The sequence below is a fragment of the Marmota monax genome, unplaced genomic scaffold, assembly GCF_021218885.2.
Source record: "Marmota monax isolate L192 unplaced genomic scaffold, Marmota_monax_Labrador192_F-V1.1 WCK01_AAM20220418_F8-fsc00449, whole genome shotgun sequence".
In the NCBI taxonomy this organism is placed as follows: Eukaryota; Metazoa; Chordata; class Mammalia; order Rodentia; family Sciuridae; genus Marmota; species Marmota monax.
Window position 1 is genome coordinate 617,460 of NW_026695239.1, and position 18,675 is coordinate 636,134.

General features: G+C 36.4%; 1 protein-coding gene across 1 annotated transcript; it reads right to left on the reverse strand.

Annotated features, from left to right (window-relative positions):
• Nucleotides 1-13,448, reverse strand: Necap1 (NECAP endocytosis associated 1). Its single transcript, XM_046440023.2, has 8 exons — nucleotides 13,293-13,448; nucleotides 7,801-7,901; nucleotides 7,542-7,646; nucleotides 6,613-6,694; nucleotides 5,666-5,774; nucleotides 5,371-5,554; nucleotides 2,056-2,158; nucleotides 1-1,727 (listed from the first exon to the last, which is right to left on the reverse strand). Exons 1-8 carry the CDS (start codon nucleotides 13,385-13,387, stop codon nucleotides 1,679-1,681), a joined length of 828 nt encoding a protein of 275 aa, XP_046295979.1. The 5' UTR covers nucleotides 13,388-13,448; the 3' UTR covers nucleotides 1-1,678.
• Between the last annotated feature and the right edge of the window lie 5,227 nt (nucleotides 13,449-18,675).

Genomic DNA, 18,675 nt, shown 5'->3' on the forward strand with positions numbered 1-18,675 from the left:
TCATTTTCCATATTTTTAATTACCATTATTGCACCAATACAGCATACGCTTTATATACATATATCTTAAACTTCATTTTCAATTTTTCAGCAATTCAAATACATAATATATTATCATCTTGAGAATACAAAGAACACAACATGGAGGAAGATTGAGAAAATAGGTTCCCAATAGTTAGTCACTAGTGATTCTACAGACTTTCTTTTTAGTGTTTTCTATTGGAATTTTAAAATGTCCTGCCATGGCTCTGCAAGAATAGAGCTGCCTGGAAGGGGAAGCAATGAAAATTATGGACCCAAAGTTAGAAAGAGTTAAGAATGGAATCCAGGAGAAACAATATATTTTCAAACTAAATATAAGGATCCCCCTTCAGCCAGAATGTAAATCTCCAAACAGGTGCTAAGGGAAGTAATTACATCCTCCCATCTAATTCTCAAAATTGCCCTTTAACAAACAAAATAGGTAGTGCCCATTCATCTGAGGAGGTGAACTGTCTTCACAGCATTGTAAAAGGAATGGCAGGGCAGAGGGAAAGGAAAGTGAAGGGAGAGCAACTTGCTTGTAAGATACCCTAGCTAGTGGGTATCAAAGTCCAAGACAAAACCTGTCACAATAAAGCTGTGACTCTCTAACATCCTTCATAAGTGACAATATATGTAATAGCAGCTTTCTATTGAAGAGCCAGATGGATTGAAAAAAAAAAAAAAATGCTTATGGAAAGGGGTCAGATACCCAGGCAGCAAGGCAATGTGGGTACTGAATAAGACTTAAGTGCTTTCAACCTCTCTGCTCTACAGATCAGGTTAAAAACACAACTCTTCAAATTAGGTCAAATAAAGGGGTGAACATAAATTAATGCTGTGCTTCAAATGCAGCAATGAGGTGGAGCTGCAAGAAATCAAAAACTTCTATGGAATATAACTTGGAAAGCACAGCCTCTTGAACTTCCTCCATCCCAGAAACATCCAAAGATGTCAAAGATGTTGCACTATTCAATAAACACAACAGTAGCGATGCCACCAATACAACCCTCTTATCATAGGAAAAGACATGTAAACACACAAGAGGGCGATGGAGCTGCACCTAGCGCTGGACGTTCATTGAATAGGACAAGCCTGGAGGCTATACAGAAGAGACCCAAGATACCCATCTTTCTCCAAACATACCCTTATCAAAATTCTGAATCTGTAAATACTGAGGTCAGCCTGGCCATTTTTAGAGTCTTGGGTTAGTGGAAAAGAAAGTTTCAAGGCTTTGTCTCCCCTGAAATTGTAAAATAGGGTTTCACAAAGAGGCACACAAGGATCATGAGATGATTCTAAAATAAGTTCAAGAATTTTAAAAGATGGAGAAAAATTTTACAGATTAAAGGTCATTTCCCCTCAAAAAGACACTGGTCTTTTGAACCCTGCATAGCCAGCCACAAGTATAGTTAAGATCTACTGTTCTCCTGCATTGGTAATCACCAGGAAATAACAGATACTCTCTTGGCTGTATAGCAAGTAATGACATAGAAGAGTGACATAAATCAACTTGAATATAATGGAAAAGCTATGAAGAAGATTGTCCATTAATTTTGGTTTGGGGGAGGGAAGGGGTTCCTAACCTCCCTCACAGATTGGTGCCCTCAACGTCATTTTTATTCTTCAAGTCTGTCCTTACTGTCTTGCAATGCTATTCAAAACTGGACCCAGTTGGATGGCTGTGGTGCCTGGTTTGGAACTGAGCTGCAAGACAGAAAGAGAGAAAAAGCCAAAGGCATAACATTAGCATAACTATATTTATTTATTTCCAAGAAATCACTGTCCAAAATTTCTAAAATCATACTTTGCACAAATTCTACTTACCAAGGCTTGAAATATCCCACTTAAACCTCACCCTGGAGTTTTCTTCTCCCACCATTCCCAACACAACTACATTTCTTTTCCTAGAACTCCTACAAAAGACTCTATTGTGACTTGCAAATCCCCTGCTTTCCCACATCACAGATTAATTTGACCATACAAATCTTCTAAACACTGAGTCAAAGTATGCTGGTTTCACTATGTTCACTACCTGGATGCAGTACTAAAGTCTCCCCACAAGTCATTGCTTGCAGAAACTGGAGCTGGTGCTGTTGTTGTGACAGGTATAGGAGAATCCAAATCTAAAAGGATATCTGAACACAGGTAAGAGGAGAAAAAAGAAAAAGGGACACAATAAAAATCCTGGAAATGTTCACACAAAAACCTATAAACAAATGTCACAGCAGCTTTACCTATAATTGCCAAAAACTGGAAACAACCCAAATGTCCTTCCATGGATAACATCATAGAATACTACTCAGCAATAAAAGGGAACTATTGATATACACAACTTGGATTAATCTCAAGAAATTTACACTCAGTGTAAAAAGCCAGTCCCAAATGGTTACAAACTATATGATTCAATTTATATAACATTCCACAAGTGACAAAGTTACACAGAAAGAGACCAGAATAGGGTTGAGCAAAGAAAGACTAAAAAGGAGATCAGTGTGGTTATAAAAGGGTGACACAAAGGATTCCTTAGAGTTATGGAACTATTCTGTAGCCTAGTTATAATGACCAATCTGTGACTAATCAAACATGACTAATCAAACATGTTTTTGCATGACAAAACTGCATAAAACTAAAGAAACATATACCCAAACAAATACATGTAAAACTGGTAAAATCTGGGAGGCGATCCCCCACTCACTGTCTTGACAGGGTCACAGGGAGAAAAAGTGTTGGCAAAGCCGCTCTCCCACTGTCTTGTCAGGGTCACAGTGAGGATGAATGCTGGCAAAGCCACGCTGGTTGGTGGGAAACCGAAACCATGAGACCCTTTTTTATGTAATTGGGACTTTGCATTTTCATGCTTATGTTTCTGACAGGAGGCATAAGTGTGTTAAATGCCAAACAAATTAAATTTCAGATGGCTAGAACATAACAGGTAGTTCATGCCTTGGAGGCTGTTCTACTACCCCTCAGCATATCAAGGACAAAGTAGAAGGCTGTTCTTCTATCTCAGTACATTGTGGACAAACCTGATAACGGACAACAATCATCCTTTGAAAGGTCATGAGAATTTTAGGCACCACATTGATTATATCAACTAGAACCCAAGCCCATATTTCCGGCCTCTTAGAAAACCTAATCAGTATGCTTATTTTACAAAGTTCACCACATGTAGTCTCATTTTTACACTTAGGAAAGTTAAAACATATATTCTTCTCTTTTTATAAACCCTTTCTTACTTTACATAGGGATATATGATGAGCATAGTTAATATTGGTGGAAAGTGGATTGATTTTTAGAACTTACTTTCTATTGAGAAAGATTATAAAGATATGAGAACTAGTGCACCTTGACTGAGAAACAAAGAAACTCTTTGAGAAAGCAGCTCAACCAGTTTTATGAGAATAAATTTAGGAATTAAAACGGCTTTAAAAGACACAGTTTTAGAATAATGTTAGAAATATTATTTTATTTAGATTTTTAAGTTTAGAAATTCTTAAGTTTTTAGTTGTATAGGTTTTTGATATGTTTTAAGAATGATTCATAAACTTTAGGATGTTTTAAATATAAGATTTAAAGGGACTTTTTTAGATGGGAATTTTAGATTAGAAATAAAGTACAAGTGTACTTTAGGTTAATGATTGGTTAGGAGACTTAGAGTCTGGTTACGTAGTTTGGCATTAGTTAATAAGAAAATAACATATCTTGGGAAAAATAGTAAATCTTGGGAAAATCTGAAAAATGTAAATTAGTGACATATTTTATTAATGATTCTGTACTTTTAATAATTATATAACTGAAGGTCATATCCTAGAAAAATGTAAATTAATGTTACATTTTTTGTACCCCCAATCATGGTTAAGGAAATGTCATGTCTTGACAAAGTTTTAAATTATATAATTAATGACGTATTCTGAATCTATAATGATGAGAAAAATTGTAATAAAAGATGACCCAGAGAAAGCTGCATTAGATCTCTTTCTCTGGAGATTGCTCCAACGGAACGACTCCTGTCTCATCTTTTCGCTGACGCCACTCATCCTTCAGGACTCCCTGGACCCCGCTAGGGCAGGACCCCGGCAACATAGCTCAGTTGATAGAGTGTTTGCCTCGCATGCACAAGGCCCTGGGTTCGATCCCTAGCACCACACACACACACACACCAAAAAAAAAAAAAAAAAAAAAAACGGTAAAATCTGAATAAGATTGGCAGAGATTTCAATGTCAATTTCCTGATTATGATATTTAATAATTTTATAAGATGTCACCATTGAAGGAAATTGGATAAAAGTTACACAGGATTTCCTTGTATTAGTCTTACAATTGCATGTGAACCTATAATTATCTAAAAATAAAAAGTTCAATTTAAAAAAAATGAATTTTAGATACTATTCCCAGTGCTGGTGACACCAAGAGAAGTGGTTACAACATTTTCACCTAAAAACTCTAGAAAGAGCTAGGGATGTAGCTCAGCTGCAGAACACTTACCTGGCATATATGAGGCTCTAGGTTCAATCATCAGTACAGGGCTGGGGATACAGCTTAGTGATAAAGCTCAGAGTGTGAGGCCCTAAGTTGAATCCCCAGCCTCCCTCCATCCCTGCTCCCCCCAAAAATCCCTAGTACTAAGAAAAAGAAAACAGACTTGGGCAGTCCCTACAGATGATTAGTTGCAGAAAGAGAAAACTTACCTTTTGAATTAATTCAAAAATTATTTGTATTGCCTAATATATTAAGTTAAAACTCCCTGTATCTAATATCTGGTTCTCTAATCTCAGGAAAATTCTTTTGAGTTCTAATGTTCTTATTTAACTATATCTTTTTCGCACCAGATAGTTAGGACGAACACAATTCCTTTTCTCTCAACTGACTTTGTAAAGGATTAAGAAATAATAATAATTTACTAAATGGCTACTATATCCCAAGAAATGTGCTGGGTGTTATCCTATCATTTAACCTTACTATGATGACATAGCTTTACATCTCCATTTTGGAGAAAGAAAACTAAGACTCAATGAACTTAAGAAATATTTATCAAGTGCACTCAGATATAAAGTATTAGAGCCACAATCATAATGTTGGTCTATCTGATTCACATGCCTACAAGCATCTAACCAATGAACAATGAAGGAAACAGTTTTTTTAATAAATTTTCTGTCAAAGAACCCACTAAATACAGTAACTAAGTTCACCAATTAAAAAAAAAAAAAAAAAAAAACCTGATTCTTTGCCAAAATCACCTTGTCAAAAAGTCACTTCTTAGCAAAAACATTAGTACTCTGTTAGAAAACTGGTTTATCCAATTACAACATTAGATATGATTTACCAAACTTAGAAGTTTTAGATTTACCTGAATTACTACCTCCATGGTTAGATTTTGGAATGGGTGGTGGAGTGACATGATTACTGATGGCAACTGAGGAAGATGGTGGGGGAATAGTGACTTTGCCTCCAGGGGGAGGAGGAAGTAAACTTAGGCCCCCAGCTCCTGTAGTCCTGGGCTTAGAAGCAGCTCCTTTCTTGGTTGTAATGTTCTAAACAGGAAGAAGAGGAGGGAGAGTGAGAGAGAAAGAGAGAGAGAGAAAGAAATGTCACAAACTTAGAGAAGAACAGGAAAATACATTAAAAAAAAAAAAAATACTCACCCCAATACTCAACTTGATGGTCTGTCCTTCCTTGAAGCCTAGATCCAACTTGGGACGAGTATCCATTTCCTGAGATTCTTTGGAAATCTCAGATTCCTGCTTTACCCACCTTTGGGAAAACAGTAATTTATCTTAGTTTGAGATTCCCTGAAAGCAAAGTCTGACATACAAGTTTGGGTATATTTAGTTTGTATGAAATGGGATTCCAAAATACAGAGTAAGGAATCAGGAAAAATCAGAAAGGAAAAGGAGATAAGAACCTAAGAAAGAGGCCAACTGGGGTTCAGTCCCATTAAGAACCCTCTGAGAAACCATAAAGAATGTGTATTAAACTGGTCCCTCTTCAAAGGATGGCATCTAGCCACCATTTTCTATCTGACAGTTGGACACTGTCCCAGAGTGGGTGTTCCTTAGTCCTTGCAGATTACACTGTTCTGCTAACCAAGTGGCCTTCAACAACTTCAGAATCCTGAAGCAGAAAAGCAGAAATATGTTTGTTCTTGAGGTAGAAAGCTGATGATATATATAGTAGTGTCTAGCAAAGCTGTACTAAAATCAGGTGGGCTGAAGACATGAATGCACAAAACATACAGCTATATAAGTTAACAAAATTGGTACACAACTCCTCACTTCATATATAGCCCTGCTGTTGACTATATTCTCCCTCCACTTCCTAAAAGCAAGGGCAAATTTTCCGAGAGGCATAAACAGAAGCATCATCACAAATCATTGTACAAGGGATCTAAAACATATTATAGACAATACAGAAAGAAACCAGAATAGATACAAAGATTAGGAAACAGGCATGAAGGGGGGAGATTTATATTCATAATGAACTAGTATACCAAATAAAGAAACCAGAAGGCCAAAGCAACAGTGCCCATTCAATTGAAAAGGGACACTCCCATAAGCATTTAACATGGTAACTAAGGACAAACTTTACTCACTTGAAGTGATCTTGCAAGGAAACATTAAAGTCAAAGGCATCTCCCCGATCTGTGAATCCAATGCCAATGAACGCACTTCGACCTGTGAAAAAGTCAGGAATACTAAGTATAAGAAGTTTCTGCCCAATGAAAATATGCAAGTTACTCTAACTATATAAAGTCTATGAATATAAAACATTTTCTCACAAGACCCACTCAGTAGGCTACATACAGTTATGGGCAAATTCTATCATTGTTTGTTTTTGTAAATAAAGTTTTATTGATACATAGCTATATCAATTATTGTCTACTGCTGCTTTCATAATACAACAGCAAAACTGAGAATGCTAGGTGCAACAGAGACTATTTGACCTGCAAAATCTACAATACTTCTTTCTTCCTGTTATAAACTACGAAGAAATGATTAAGCCAGGAGTTGTGGCATATGCCTCTAATCCGAATGACTAAGAGGTTGAGGCAAGAAGATCACAGTTTAAGGACAGCCTTGACAACTCAGGGAAATTTGTTTCAAAATATAAAAATTTTAAAAGGCCTAGGGATGTAGCTCAGTGGTAGAGTGCCCCTGGGTTCAATCCCAGTAGTGGAAAAAGAAAGAAATAATTGAGAATCACTGTCCTAGAAATACAGACTCAAGATAGTCCCACCAAAAACCACCACAAACCATAAAGGAGCAAAATGTGTCAATTCTTTCATTAGATATGCATAATTCATTTTAAGTCCTACCTATTAATTACCACATCTTGAACTTGTGTTCATATCTATTACAAATAACAGGTTAATACTTCTCCCTCAACAGTTATAGCAACTTCAGAGAAAGAAAAGGAATAATTTAGTAAATAAAAGTAAGAAATACAATCAGAACACAATTTCACTGAAGTGCCTTGTTCATTTTCCTAACTACATCCCATTCAAAATCTCAGATCCCTTACCAGTACCATCCTGGATCCGAATTACAAAGTAGCGGCTAGAATCTGTCACTGTCTCCACAGCAATACCAGGATATTGTTCTACTGGTGCCTGAGCAAAGAGCTCTCCTGACAAATAAGAAAAAGACCTCTGAGCAAAGGAAGCAAAAAATCAGAACTCCAATTAACAAGTATTTCCATTCTAGGTCCCCAACTTAAAGGTATTTATAAAAGCACGTTAAACCAAAACCCTTAATATATTAAAGGGTCACCTGCACTTTACCTGAAACTTTATCTTCGAGTTTGATATAGGCAGTCTTTCCTTTTGAAGTAATTCGGAGACGACCGGTCCAATCAGGTTGGTCTAATTTCCAGTCAGATGCCCTAGAACAGGAAAATGGGAAGCCTCAGGCCTCAGGTACATTTCTTTAATATTACTAAAGCCTACCCATAATCATCTGCCACATTGCTACATGTCTGTCCTGAATTGCCTATTCTTTCTACTTATTAAATAATCAAAAAAATAATATCCATGATCTTCTTATACAGCTGCCTCTTGTTATGTTACTACTGGAGGATTTTAGAGTCTAAAAAATGTGTCAACAAGAACAAGTAAAAGTATAAATAGAAGCCATAAAAAATATAAAATTTCTTGGAACTGGGGGTGTTGCTCAGTGACAAAGCGCTTGCCTAGCACGTGTGAGACACTGCAAAAAAAAATTTTAAATAAAAATAAAAAAACTTCTTATGGGCTGGGTTTGTGGCTCAGCGGTGGAGCACTCGCCTAGGATGGGCGGGACCCGGGTTCAATCTTCAGCACCACATAAAAATAAAGGCATTGTGCTGTGTCCATCTACACCTAAAAAATAAATATTTTTTAAAAAAGCTTCTTTTTATGAATATGTTATATTCATACTATAGATTACATTGTATATAATAGTGTTTTATTGATCAGGTAACAACAAAGTATATCTACTAATTGAAATATCCTGGGTAACAGAAGCCTTCCGAAATCACTGAGCATATTATCTTTCATTGAATACAGCCAGAGTGCTTATTAAGTCACAAGCATTGTTCTAGATGCTTGTGACATAAAAGCAAACAAAACATCCTCCTTCTTATTAGACTTACATTCCAAAAAAAAAGACACAATAAAAAGGCAACATGAGGGGCTGGGGTTGTGGCTCAAGTGGTAGAGCACTCGCCTAGCACCTGTGAGGCACTGGGTTCAATCCTCAGTACCACATAAAAATAAAATGTATTGTATCCACCTAAAACTAAAACATAAATATTTATTTTTAAAAAGGCAGAATGATAAATAACATAACATAGTATCTTAGAACGTTATAAGTGCTAAAGTAAAAAGAAAATAAAGAGGCAGACATGAAGTTTGGGGAAAGCAGTGGGAGAGTAAACAGGTTGCAATATTCAAGAGGGTGGTCAGGGTATGCCTCACTAGGTGGGTGGAATGTGAGCAAAAGTTGTTAAGTAAGTGAGGGGAAATACCTAGAGGATCAAGATTTCTGGGTCCAGGGAATGGCTAGTGCAAAGATGCTAAGGTAAGAACATGCTTGGGGGGCTGGGGATGTGGCTCAAGCGGTAGCACGCTCGCCTGGCATGCGTGCGGCCCGGGTTCGATCCTCAGCACCACATACAAAGATGTTGTGTCTGCCGAAAACTAAAAAATAAATATTAAAAAATTCTCTCCCTCTCTCTCTCTCTCTCTTTAAAAAAAAAAAAAAAATAGAACATGCTTGGCATGTTTGAGGGACAGCAAGAAAGTCACTGTGCTTAGAATAGAGTAAGAGACCAAGAGGGAGAGGTACAGAGAGCCAGTTCATGCAGGAAGGGGTTTACAGGCTATCAAAACAACTTGGCCTTTTACTGAGTAAAAGAGGAGCCATTGCAGGCTTTCAGCAGATATGACATGACCTGCCTTATGTCTTAAAAGGATTAGTTTGTCTGCTGAGTGGAGAAGAGATGTATGGACATGATGGCCGAAGCACAGAGATTAGTTAAAAGAGTATTGCAGTAATCTAGGTGATTCATGATGATGGCTCAGAAAAGATAATAGCAGAACTGGCTAGATTCTAGATATATTTAAAGGAAAGGGAGTAGGATTTCCTAATGGATTGGATATGTCAGAAGAGAAAAAGAGAAGTATAGGGTTACTTTAAGAATTTTAGCCTGAGCAAAGGAGTTACCAATAACTGAGATGAGGAAGGCCAAAGGTGGAGCCTCACTGGGAACAAAGATTAGATGTTTTCTTTTGGAGATGCTGAGTTCTAGATGTCAAAAAGATTTAAGAGGAGATGTAGACTAGGAAATTGAATATATGTGAGCCCAAATTCAGAAGAAAAATCTGGAATGAAAACACAAATGTCTGTAAAAACATTAGAAATACTAAAATGTATACTCAGATGACATGTGTTTACATGAACTTGAACAAAATCTAACTATTACTTATGGTGGATTTTTATGAACATCTATAAAATTGTGACTTGTTTTGCCAGGAGTATAGAAAAGGGAGAGGAAAATAAAAGTTATTAATAATGCACCCCTTAAGAACCTGAAGACTAATACTTAGAGGCTAAAAAAAAGTAACAATAAGGTATATATGAACAAAAATGAGTTTAACATAATATGCAAAAGGCTGAAATGAAGAAAGTAAAAAATGTAGCACAGGTTTTTGACAGGATTTGTAAGATAAATTCTTATCATTCCCTTCCCTTTTGATGCTCTGCCCTCCAAGACCCTCAAGTATCTGAATCTGATCTAGATTAGAATACTCTACAGATCCCCTCTATTAATTATTTATATACTTAACGTTTACTTATTCTGGTCATACCAAAAGCTAGACTTAAGCATAAGTGAGCTATTGAAAATATTAGAAACAATCCTACTGGATGTATTTCTTCCAGTTCAGACTCTTTGTCTTTTTATCTAGTACCCAATTCTCTTATTGAAAGTTAGCAAATTCTCAGTAAGTAAAATGGATATTCATTACAGCAGTTTCCCTAAGCCATGAGCCTTAGTTCCTCTCCTACTCCAAAACCTAGCCTAAAGAACTCTTGGTTTTGCTGGTCTTTTGACAATACTATGAACTGATTTCACAAATTTTCATTTACATTAGCCTAAAACTGTATGTATAAGTCATTACTATAAATCACAATAAGTTTCCACATGTACCTTTTATTAAACCCTTAGAGCAGCCATGAAAAGTATGTCTCCCCACCCCTTTTCTCTCTCAATAAAGGAAAATAATGCCTAATTTCAGTAATAATACCTAATTCAAAGTCCAGTATTCTTTACATTAAAATTAAAATACTACAGAATTTAATATTAATTTAGGTAGGGGAGGAAAGTAGTGATGAAGGAAAAAAAATTTATAGAATGGAAAATCATTTTCTATTCATTTATAAATTTCTGATCAACCTATATTTTCCTTCTCTTTTGGTCCAAAAGTCTGATAAGCAGTGACTGTTTAGGAAGCAACAGTTTATATAAAGTCATTTTATTCCCTTTGTTCTTACTTGTCACTCAAAGGTAGGAATCCCCCTGCTTGCTAAAAAGCCCAATTTGTCCTTTAAAGGCAGCCTAAAGAATAAATCATGCTCATAATGTAAAATGGGATCTGGGAAACAATAAGAAAGACTATTCAGACAAAGAAAAAAGTAAATTTATAAAGTATCTATTATATGCCTGGCATTAAGCCTATTCTTGTAAAAATTGAGAAAATCTTACAAGGTAAGTACTGCTACATTCATTTTTACAGATAAGAAGCCTAAAGTTTGATACAGTTAAGTGATTTGCCAAAGGTAACCCAGCAAAGAAATGAAGAGATTCAATTCAAACTTAATTCTGCTGTATTCATTCACCATACTAAAGAAGAAAAGATAAAATGCCCATTGAAGGTTAAAAATTCTAATAATCATGAAAAACACAGGAGGATAACAGGAAAGAGTGTAAAGGAAAATTAAGAAATTGCTTTAACGGCTCATTGTAATTAACTGATATATAAATAAAGGCTTAGGGATAAACTAGAAAGTAAAGGTAAAGAATGCAAATAGGTGAGAGTGAAGATGTTTTTAAATGCCTGAAGTAGAATATAAGAAACAGACTTCAACTTCAATGTGTATCATATCATTTAGAAAGTCTTAACTCCTGAAAGTTCAAAGTCATGAGGTATTTGACCTTATTTAGCAGTTCAAGCTATGTTAATTTATATGATCAGGTTTATCTATATTATCTAACTAATTTCTTCTTTCATTCAGCATTTACAGAGTGCCCATTAAGTGTCGAACACTGTGCTAGACCCTAAGAATACAAAATTTAAAAAGACCTCAGGTTGTTGACATTTTACCTACTCTGGAGAAACAGGAATATGAACAATCCACTACAAAAGAGAATGCAGAGCACTGAGATGGAGACAACCAAAGGGTACCAATGAAACACAGAGAGAGCATACCTAAATCAGAAAGGAAGAGTCAGGCAGGGCTTCCCAAAGAAGGTTATGTCTAAGATGAGTCAAAATTATATATTAACCGTAAATACCATCAAAAACCATGATTTCTATATATGGGGTCTAGCTGACAGCTTCTTGAAAACAGAACTAGTTCTTTAAAAGGTAAACTCACAAGGGCCCAGTGCATAAGTCTGCAAGTACAAAGATATTGCTTCATGATAAATGAACCTCAGGTAAAGAGGCAAAATGGACCTATGGAGAAGATAACTTTTCAGCCAAAGTAATGGTAAATACCAAGAGAAAAATCCTTATGGTAATATGAATAAGAGAGAGAAATAAGAACAGCATGTGTAATTATGATGCTTTGATGTTTCTTATATTCTTTCCTATCTACTATGATTTCATTTTTCTCTCCAAAACCTCACTCGATGTACATAAGAAGAGCATTTTTTTCTATTTCACAGATGAAAAAACTAAGCCTTGGAGAGGCTTAAGATTTCCCCCCAAGTTATACAGGCATTTAATGCCAGGGCTCATACTCATATTTTTTTAACTTCTATGCCAGTGGATTATCTTTCAACTACATAACATAGCACTACTCAGACCTTAATAGTTACTGGATTATGAGGTTGTTAGTTAGGCCCTACCAAGAAAATGCTGCATTAATCCTGGACAGAAACACTACAGAAAATGAGAGGAAGGAAAGGAAGACAAAAAAATACAATATAACCAAGAAAATATATTGAAAAGAAGCATAATAGACAATCATTGGAAAACTTATGATCATTATATTTGCCACTAGCAAAACAATCGTAGGAAAAACCGAATGATGAATAATGATACTTGATGTGAGACTGACAACAGTACAAAAGATAAATTTGATCATTCAACAGTGACCAATAACACAATGATTACCCACATGTGTGCAGTGGGTACTGGAAATGTATTTGTCAGGGATTGGGGAGAGAGGATTACAAGCTGAAGGACGCACTTAAGAAAGAACAGAAGGTGAATGGCGATGGAACAGATATGAATGGATGTGGATGATGGGGAGCATATGGATGTCCCAAGAGAGATGGGGGAGGAGAAGTGGAATGATTCAGGATGGTAAAAAAGAAAAAAAAAAAAGGATAACTGGCGGAAACAAGACCAATGATAATGAACTATGTAGAAGTGGAACAAGAGAACAGGACGGTAACAACCCAGAGGGTAAGCTAGCAAGGTGACAACCTAGAGCAAAGACAGCGTGCTACTTTAAAAACAGAAATGTCATTCCCGACACGTGTGCGGCAGTGCCTCAGAGTTGGTACCTGTAACCGCGGTTGGAGGCCCGGGGTGGAATCCGGTAGACGCTGACGTCCGGCTTTACACACAGCACAGATTCATACTCCAACTCGGCCGCCATCTTGACTCCGCTCTCCGCGTCGCCAGGGGCGGGGCGTAGAGCCGGGGGCGGGACGTTGAGGACGGGAGTTGCGTAAGCGACTACTTCCGCTGCGTCTCTTCCTCCCGAGTTCCGTTTCAATCCTGAAATTAACCTCTTCGATGGCGCGGGTTAGGGGATCCATATTGGAACCTGGGAACACTGGATACCCTGTTCACCATCTTGAGTAATGGCAAAATGCCTTCTCGGCGAACGACTTACGTTATGAAAATCTCTGTCCCGTAGAAAGCGTCATCTTGCCGGCAGGTCCCCGCATCTCTCAGAAGGATGGGACCTCATCTGGAAATCTGGCTGAGTGCCTTCCAAGAGCCACTTTTTAATCATAGGTTCCTGGCAGGAAAATGATGCCTCCTCTTGTGGAATCTCATACCGGGTACCTGCGGGAAATGTTTGGGACACTCATGGACACGTGCTTTTTACCTTCCAGAATCTGTTAAAAATGCCCAGCCTGATTGATTGATTGATTGATTGATTTTTTTTTTTTTTTTTTTGGTCGGAGAGCAACTCCTTACTTCGGACTTTACAGAACGACACCTTTTGAAATATTTTGCTGTGCTTTCAGTGTGTACTGTGATTACCTTTTTGGAAAATTTGACCATGATACGCTTTAAATGGAATCAACCGATTTGTGATAACTCAGGAAGCATAATGAACTATGTAATGGATGCTATTTGCTCCTACTTCTATAATGATAAATACTAAGGAACTCTGTACCTGTGTGCACTCCAAATGTAAACTTATCACAACACTATAACTTAGAAATGCTTTAATTAGCACAGATAGCAAGTGCCAAAACCTAGATTGGAGCTCATTTGTGTGACTAAGCAAGTGGCAGTCTTCAACACTTAATTGTATTGACTGGTTGAATTATACCTCTAATTTTTCTACTCTACCTAGGAAAATGATATCTTAAAATATTAAAAGATTATAATTTTGTTACTGTTGAGGAGGAGGAGCTTGGACTATTCCCAAATACTGTTGGCAGAAATGTAAATTACCACAGCGTTTTGAAGGGAAATCTAGTGGAATTAACCAAAATATTAAGTATATGTAACCTTCAATTTAGCAATTTCACTAATAGGTATTTTAGAGAAATCCTGATATGCATAAAAAGGTATATGCAATGATGGTTATTTCAGTAAAGAAATATTGGAAAACATGAACTATCAATAGAAAATGGTTAGTGGCATATCTGTTACTATGGGGTGATTTGCCCTAGAAGTAAAGAAAAAATACACACACACACACACCTATTAAGGCCATTAAAAGGAATCCAAGTAGCATCGTGTCACATGCCTATGATCCCAGCGACTTGGAGGCTAAGGCAGGAGACTTAAAAACAAAAGAGAGATCCAAGATTAAAAATAAAGGGGGGGGGGGACTGCAAAAACAAAACGAAAAACATATAACTATCAATTTATGTCAAAACACAAAAATTACATGTGTAGGGCTAGGGACATAGCTCAGTTGGTAGAGTGCTTGCCTGGCATGCACAAGGCGTTGGGTTCAATCCCCAGCACCACAAAAAAATAAAAAGAAAAAAATTTAAAAAGATTGTGTGTCCATCTACAACTAAAAAAAATAATTTAAAAAAATTTTGCCCTGGATGGATGCAAGATTAAAAAAAAAAAAATTACATGTGTATGCATGTAAGTGGATTTAAAAGGGTTTCAAAGAATAGAGGACTGGATGGGAGAAATATTTTATACCCCATATATTTCTCCGCTTTTCCATAATTATAAAAAGAATAAATAGGAAAGACAGTAGAATGAATCAGACATAACTTTCCTATGTTCACATATGAATATATAACCAGTGTAACTCCACATCACATACAACCACAAGAATGGGAAGTTATACTCTATGTATGTCAAAATACATTCTATGGTCATGTATAACTAAAAAGAAAAAAATTTTTAAAGAATAAATATAGCTGGGCTGGGGATGTGGCTCAAGTGGTAGCGCTCTCGCCTGGCATGCATGCAGCCGAGGTTCGATCCTCAGCACCACATACAAAGATGTTGTGTCCGCCGAAAACTAAAAAATATATATTAAAATTCTCTCTCTCTCTCTCTCTCTCTCTCTCTCTCTCTCTCTCTTAAAAAAAAAAAGAATAAATATAGCTACCACCTTCACTTAATACATTTTTAAAAAGAAGTAAAGACAGGGAAGTGGACTATTGTTTCTATTTCTGACCTTATGATCTCACTTGAAACCTAAGTCATGTGACTATACCACAAGGTACATTCCCGCCCCCTTCTGTGTCAACAGTCACTATCACTTATTGTTCAATTTTTACTGTTTTATATTCTTCCTCCCAAATCTTGCCATCTTAGAGACTTCTAGTTTCATATTGTTAAATCTTCCTAGTCACACACTCCTCTGACCTAGAAATCATCTTTAACTCTTATTTCGTCTCATGTCCTTGCTCTTCATCAGGCTTTTTCACACCCAAAATGGCTCCATTTCTGAAATCTTGGACTCTGTATCTAGCTTATCACAGATTCTTATCCTAACTTCTTTCACAATTGAAGTCTCATTACAGCTTGTAATTCATCATGTCATGCAATCATATTAGCTTTCTCCTTTTTATTCCTCTTTTCTGTTTCAACTCTCCTTTTGCCAGTATCCTTAAACCCCCTTTGCTCTTTTACCACAGCCAGCCAAAAAGACTCCAGTAATGTATACTCCAACCATGCACCTCAATTATGCCCCCCAAGAACAAATTACATAACGTTAGAGATTGGTGTACATAAAACTTTGTGGTACAAGTCTTAGATTTGCCCTGAGATTTGGCCTTGATAATTACCAATCTTATGCCTTTCAATGGTTGTTCCAAACATTAGTGCTCTTTTCAAGCTTACAGCTCCAAGCTTTCTCCTCTTCTTTCTATACAGATAAATAACTTACTATTTCCCTCATAAAATAAAATTTCTGTGAACTCTCTGAACTTTATGCCACTGTATTCTTATTCTTTAGCATCTTTGCTTATAGTTCCGCCTATCCACTTGTGCATGCCCTGAATTCTTTACTCCCCAACCTTTTCAGGAACCTGACTTCATTGTCTGTTTCCTTTCTTCTCTGTATCTTAGAACTCTAATTTTTCCATTCACCCTTTTCTCTCAACATATAAGTATATAAGTATATTCATGTTGTTTCCATCTTTAAAAAAAAAAAAACCTTCTATTTAACCATTTCTACTTGCCTGGCATGTGTGAGGCACTAGGTCCGATTCTTAGCACCACATATAAATAATAAATAAATAAAATAAACATCTATCAACAATTTAAAAAAAAATTTAATTTCCCTTGTCTTACTCTCTCAGTACAAATTTGAAGTTTTCCACCATTCACAGCCAATTGAAAGTAGTTCATACTTGCTCTTTCAACTGGCTCATCTTTTCAATTCTTAATTCACTATTCTCAACTTCTGCTCCTACCTTCCCATGATAGTGACAACAGTTATCACTAAGGTTACCAGTGACCCTCAAGTTAGCAAATCTAGTAGGACCATTTAAACTATTCATAAAATTATAAAATATATCTTGTTTTTGTTCCCTCCTTTTTTCCTACTCTCACTCCCCTAATTCAGGCCCTTATCATCTCTAGACTGGACTTAATATTCATTACCATTCAACCATAACTCTACTTTCCCTTTATCCATTTTATCATAAGCAAAACTCTAAATAAAATCACTCCCCTGCTCAAAATTTTTTAGTAACTTCCAAATAGTAGTAAGATAAAATGCAAACTAATGCAGGGTAAATAACTTCCTTCACTATTTAGCCCTGGTTTATCATAAAGTTCCAGCCTTGCCCAGCTTTATCTCTGACTTCCAACCTTTAATTTAAAATGTGAGAAATCTTGCCTGGTGTGGCGGTGCACATCTGTAATCCCAGCACCTCAAGGCTGAGGCAGAAGGATCTCAAGTTCAAAGCCAGACTCAGAAGATTAGTGAGGCACTTAGCAAAACAGCAAGACCCTGTCTCTGAATAAAATATAAAAAAGGTCTGGGGATGTGGCTCAGTAGTTCAGCACCCCTGGGTTCAATCCCTGGTAACCCCCCCCCAAAAAAAAAAATTAGTAATCTTCAATTTATGCTTTCTTAACATGTCCATGTTCTTTACATCCTTTATACCTTTGCATGCATTAAACTTTCTACCTGAAACACTCTCCTCTACCCTGTCAATTTGGCAAACATGTACTTTTAAGTATCACCTCAAATAATACCTTCTTTTGAGTCTTTGCCAGGTACTTTGGATAAATTTCTCTTACTCTCTCAGTACAAATTTGAAATGCTTCTACTTGCTTGCTTCTGTTATGCTCAATCTTTTGTGCTTTATGTGTTACTATGCTTTAATATCTCCCGCTAAAGCATAACCTCCATAAATGCAGGAAACTTACTTTTTTCATCTTTTATCTCCCAACACCCAGTTCAATACTCTTCACAATCTAGGCATCCAATAATAATTACTGAATAATACAAATTTTCAATTTGTCTAATTACTTAACATTAATTTGGCTATTTATTAAATAAATTGACTTTATTACTGAAAACTTTTCTCACAGAAAACTCCAGCATCAGCATAAATAAAATATTTTTGGAATAAATCCTATACAAATTATATATGTGTGTGTGTGTGTGTGTGTGTGTTATAGTGGACACAATACTTGTAAATATTTTTGAATAAATCCTATGTAAATTATATATATATACACACACACACACACACACATTGTAGGTGGACACAATACCTTTATTTTTATGTGGTGCTGAGGATCAAACCCAGTGCCTCACACATGCTAGGCGAGCTCTATACCACCATGCCACAACCCCAGCCCACAAATTCTTTTTTTTTTTTAGTTGTCAATGGACCCTTAACATTTATTTATTTGATTTGTTTGTTTATATGTGATGCTGAAAATTGAACTCAATGCTTCACATTCTCTAGGCAAGCACTCTACCACTGGGCTATAACCCTAGCCCTCGTATACAAATTCTTATGAGAATACAGAGGGAAAAAAGCTTTCCAGTTAATCTTTATGAGACCATCATTAGCTTGATACCAAACCCATACAAAATGTTAGGAGAAAAGAAAACTACAGACAGCCCTGGTGGCATATGCCAATAATCCCAGCCATTCAGAAGGCTGAGGCAAGAAGATCACATAAGTTTAGGAGGATCACAAGTTAGAGGCTTGCCTCAGCAATTTAGCAAGATGCTGTCTCAAAATAAAAACGAAAAAGAGG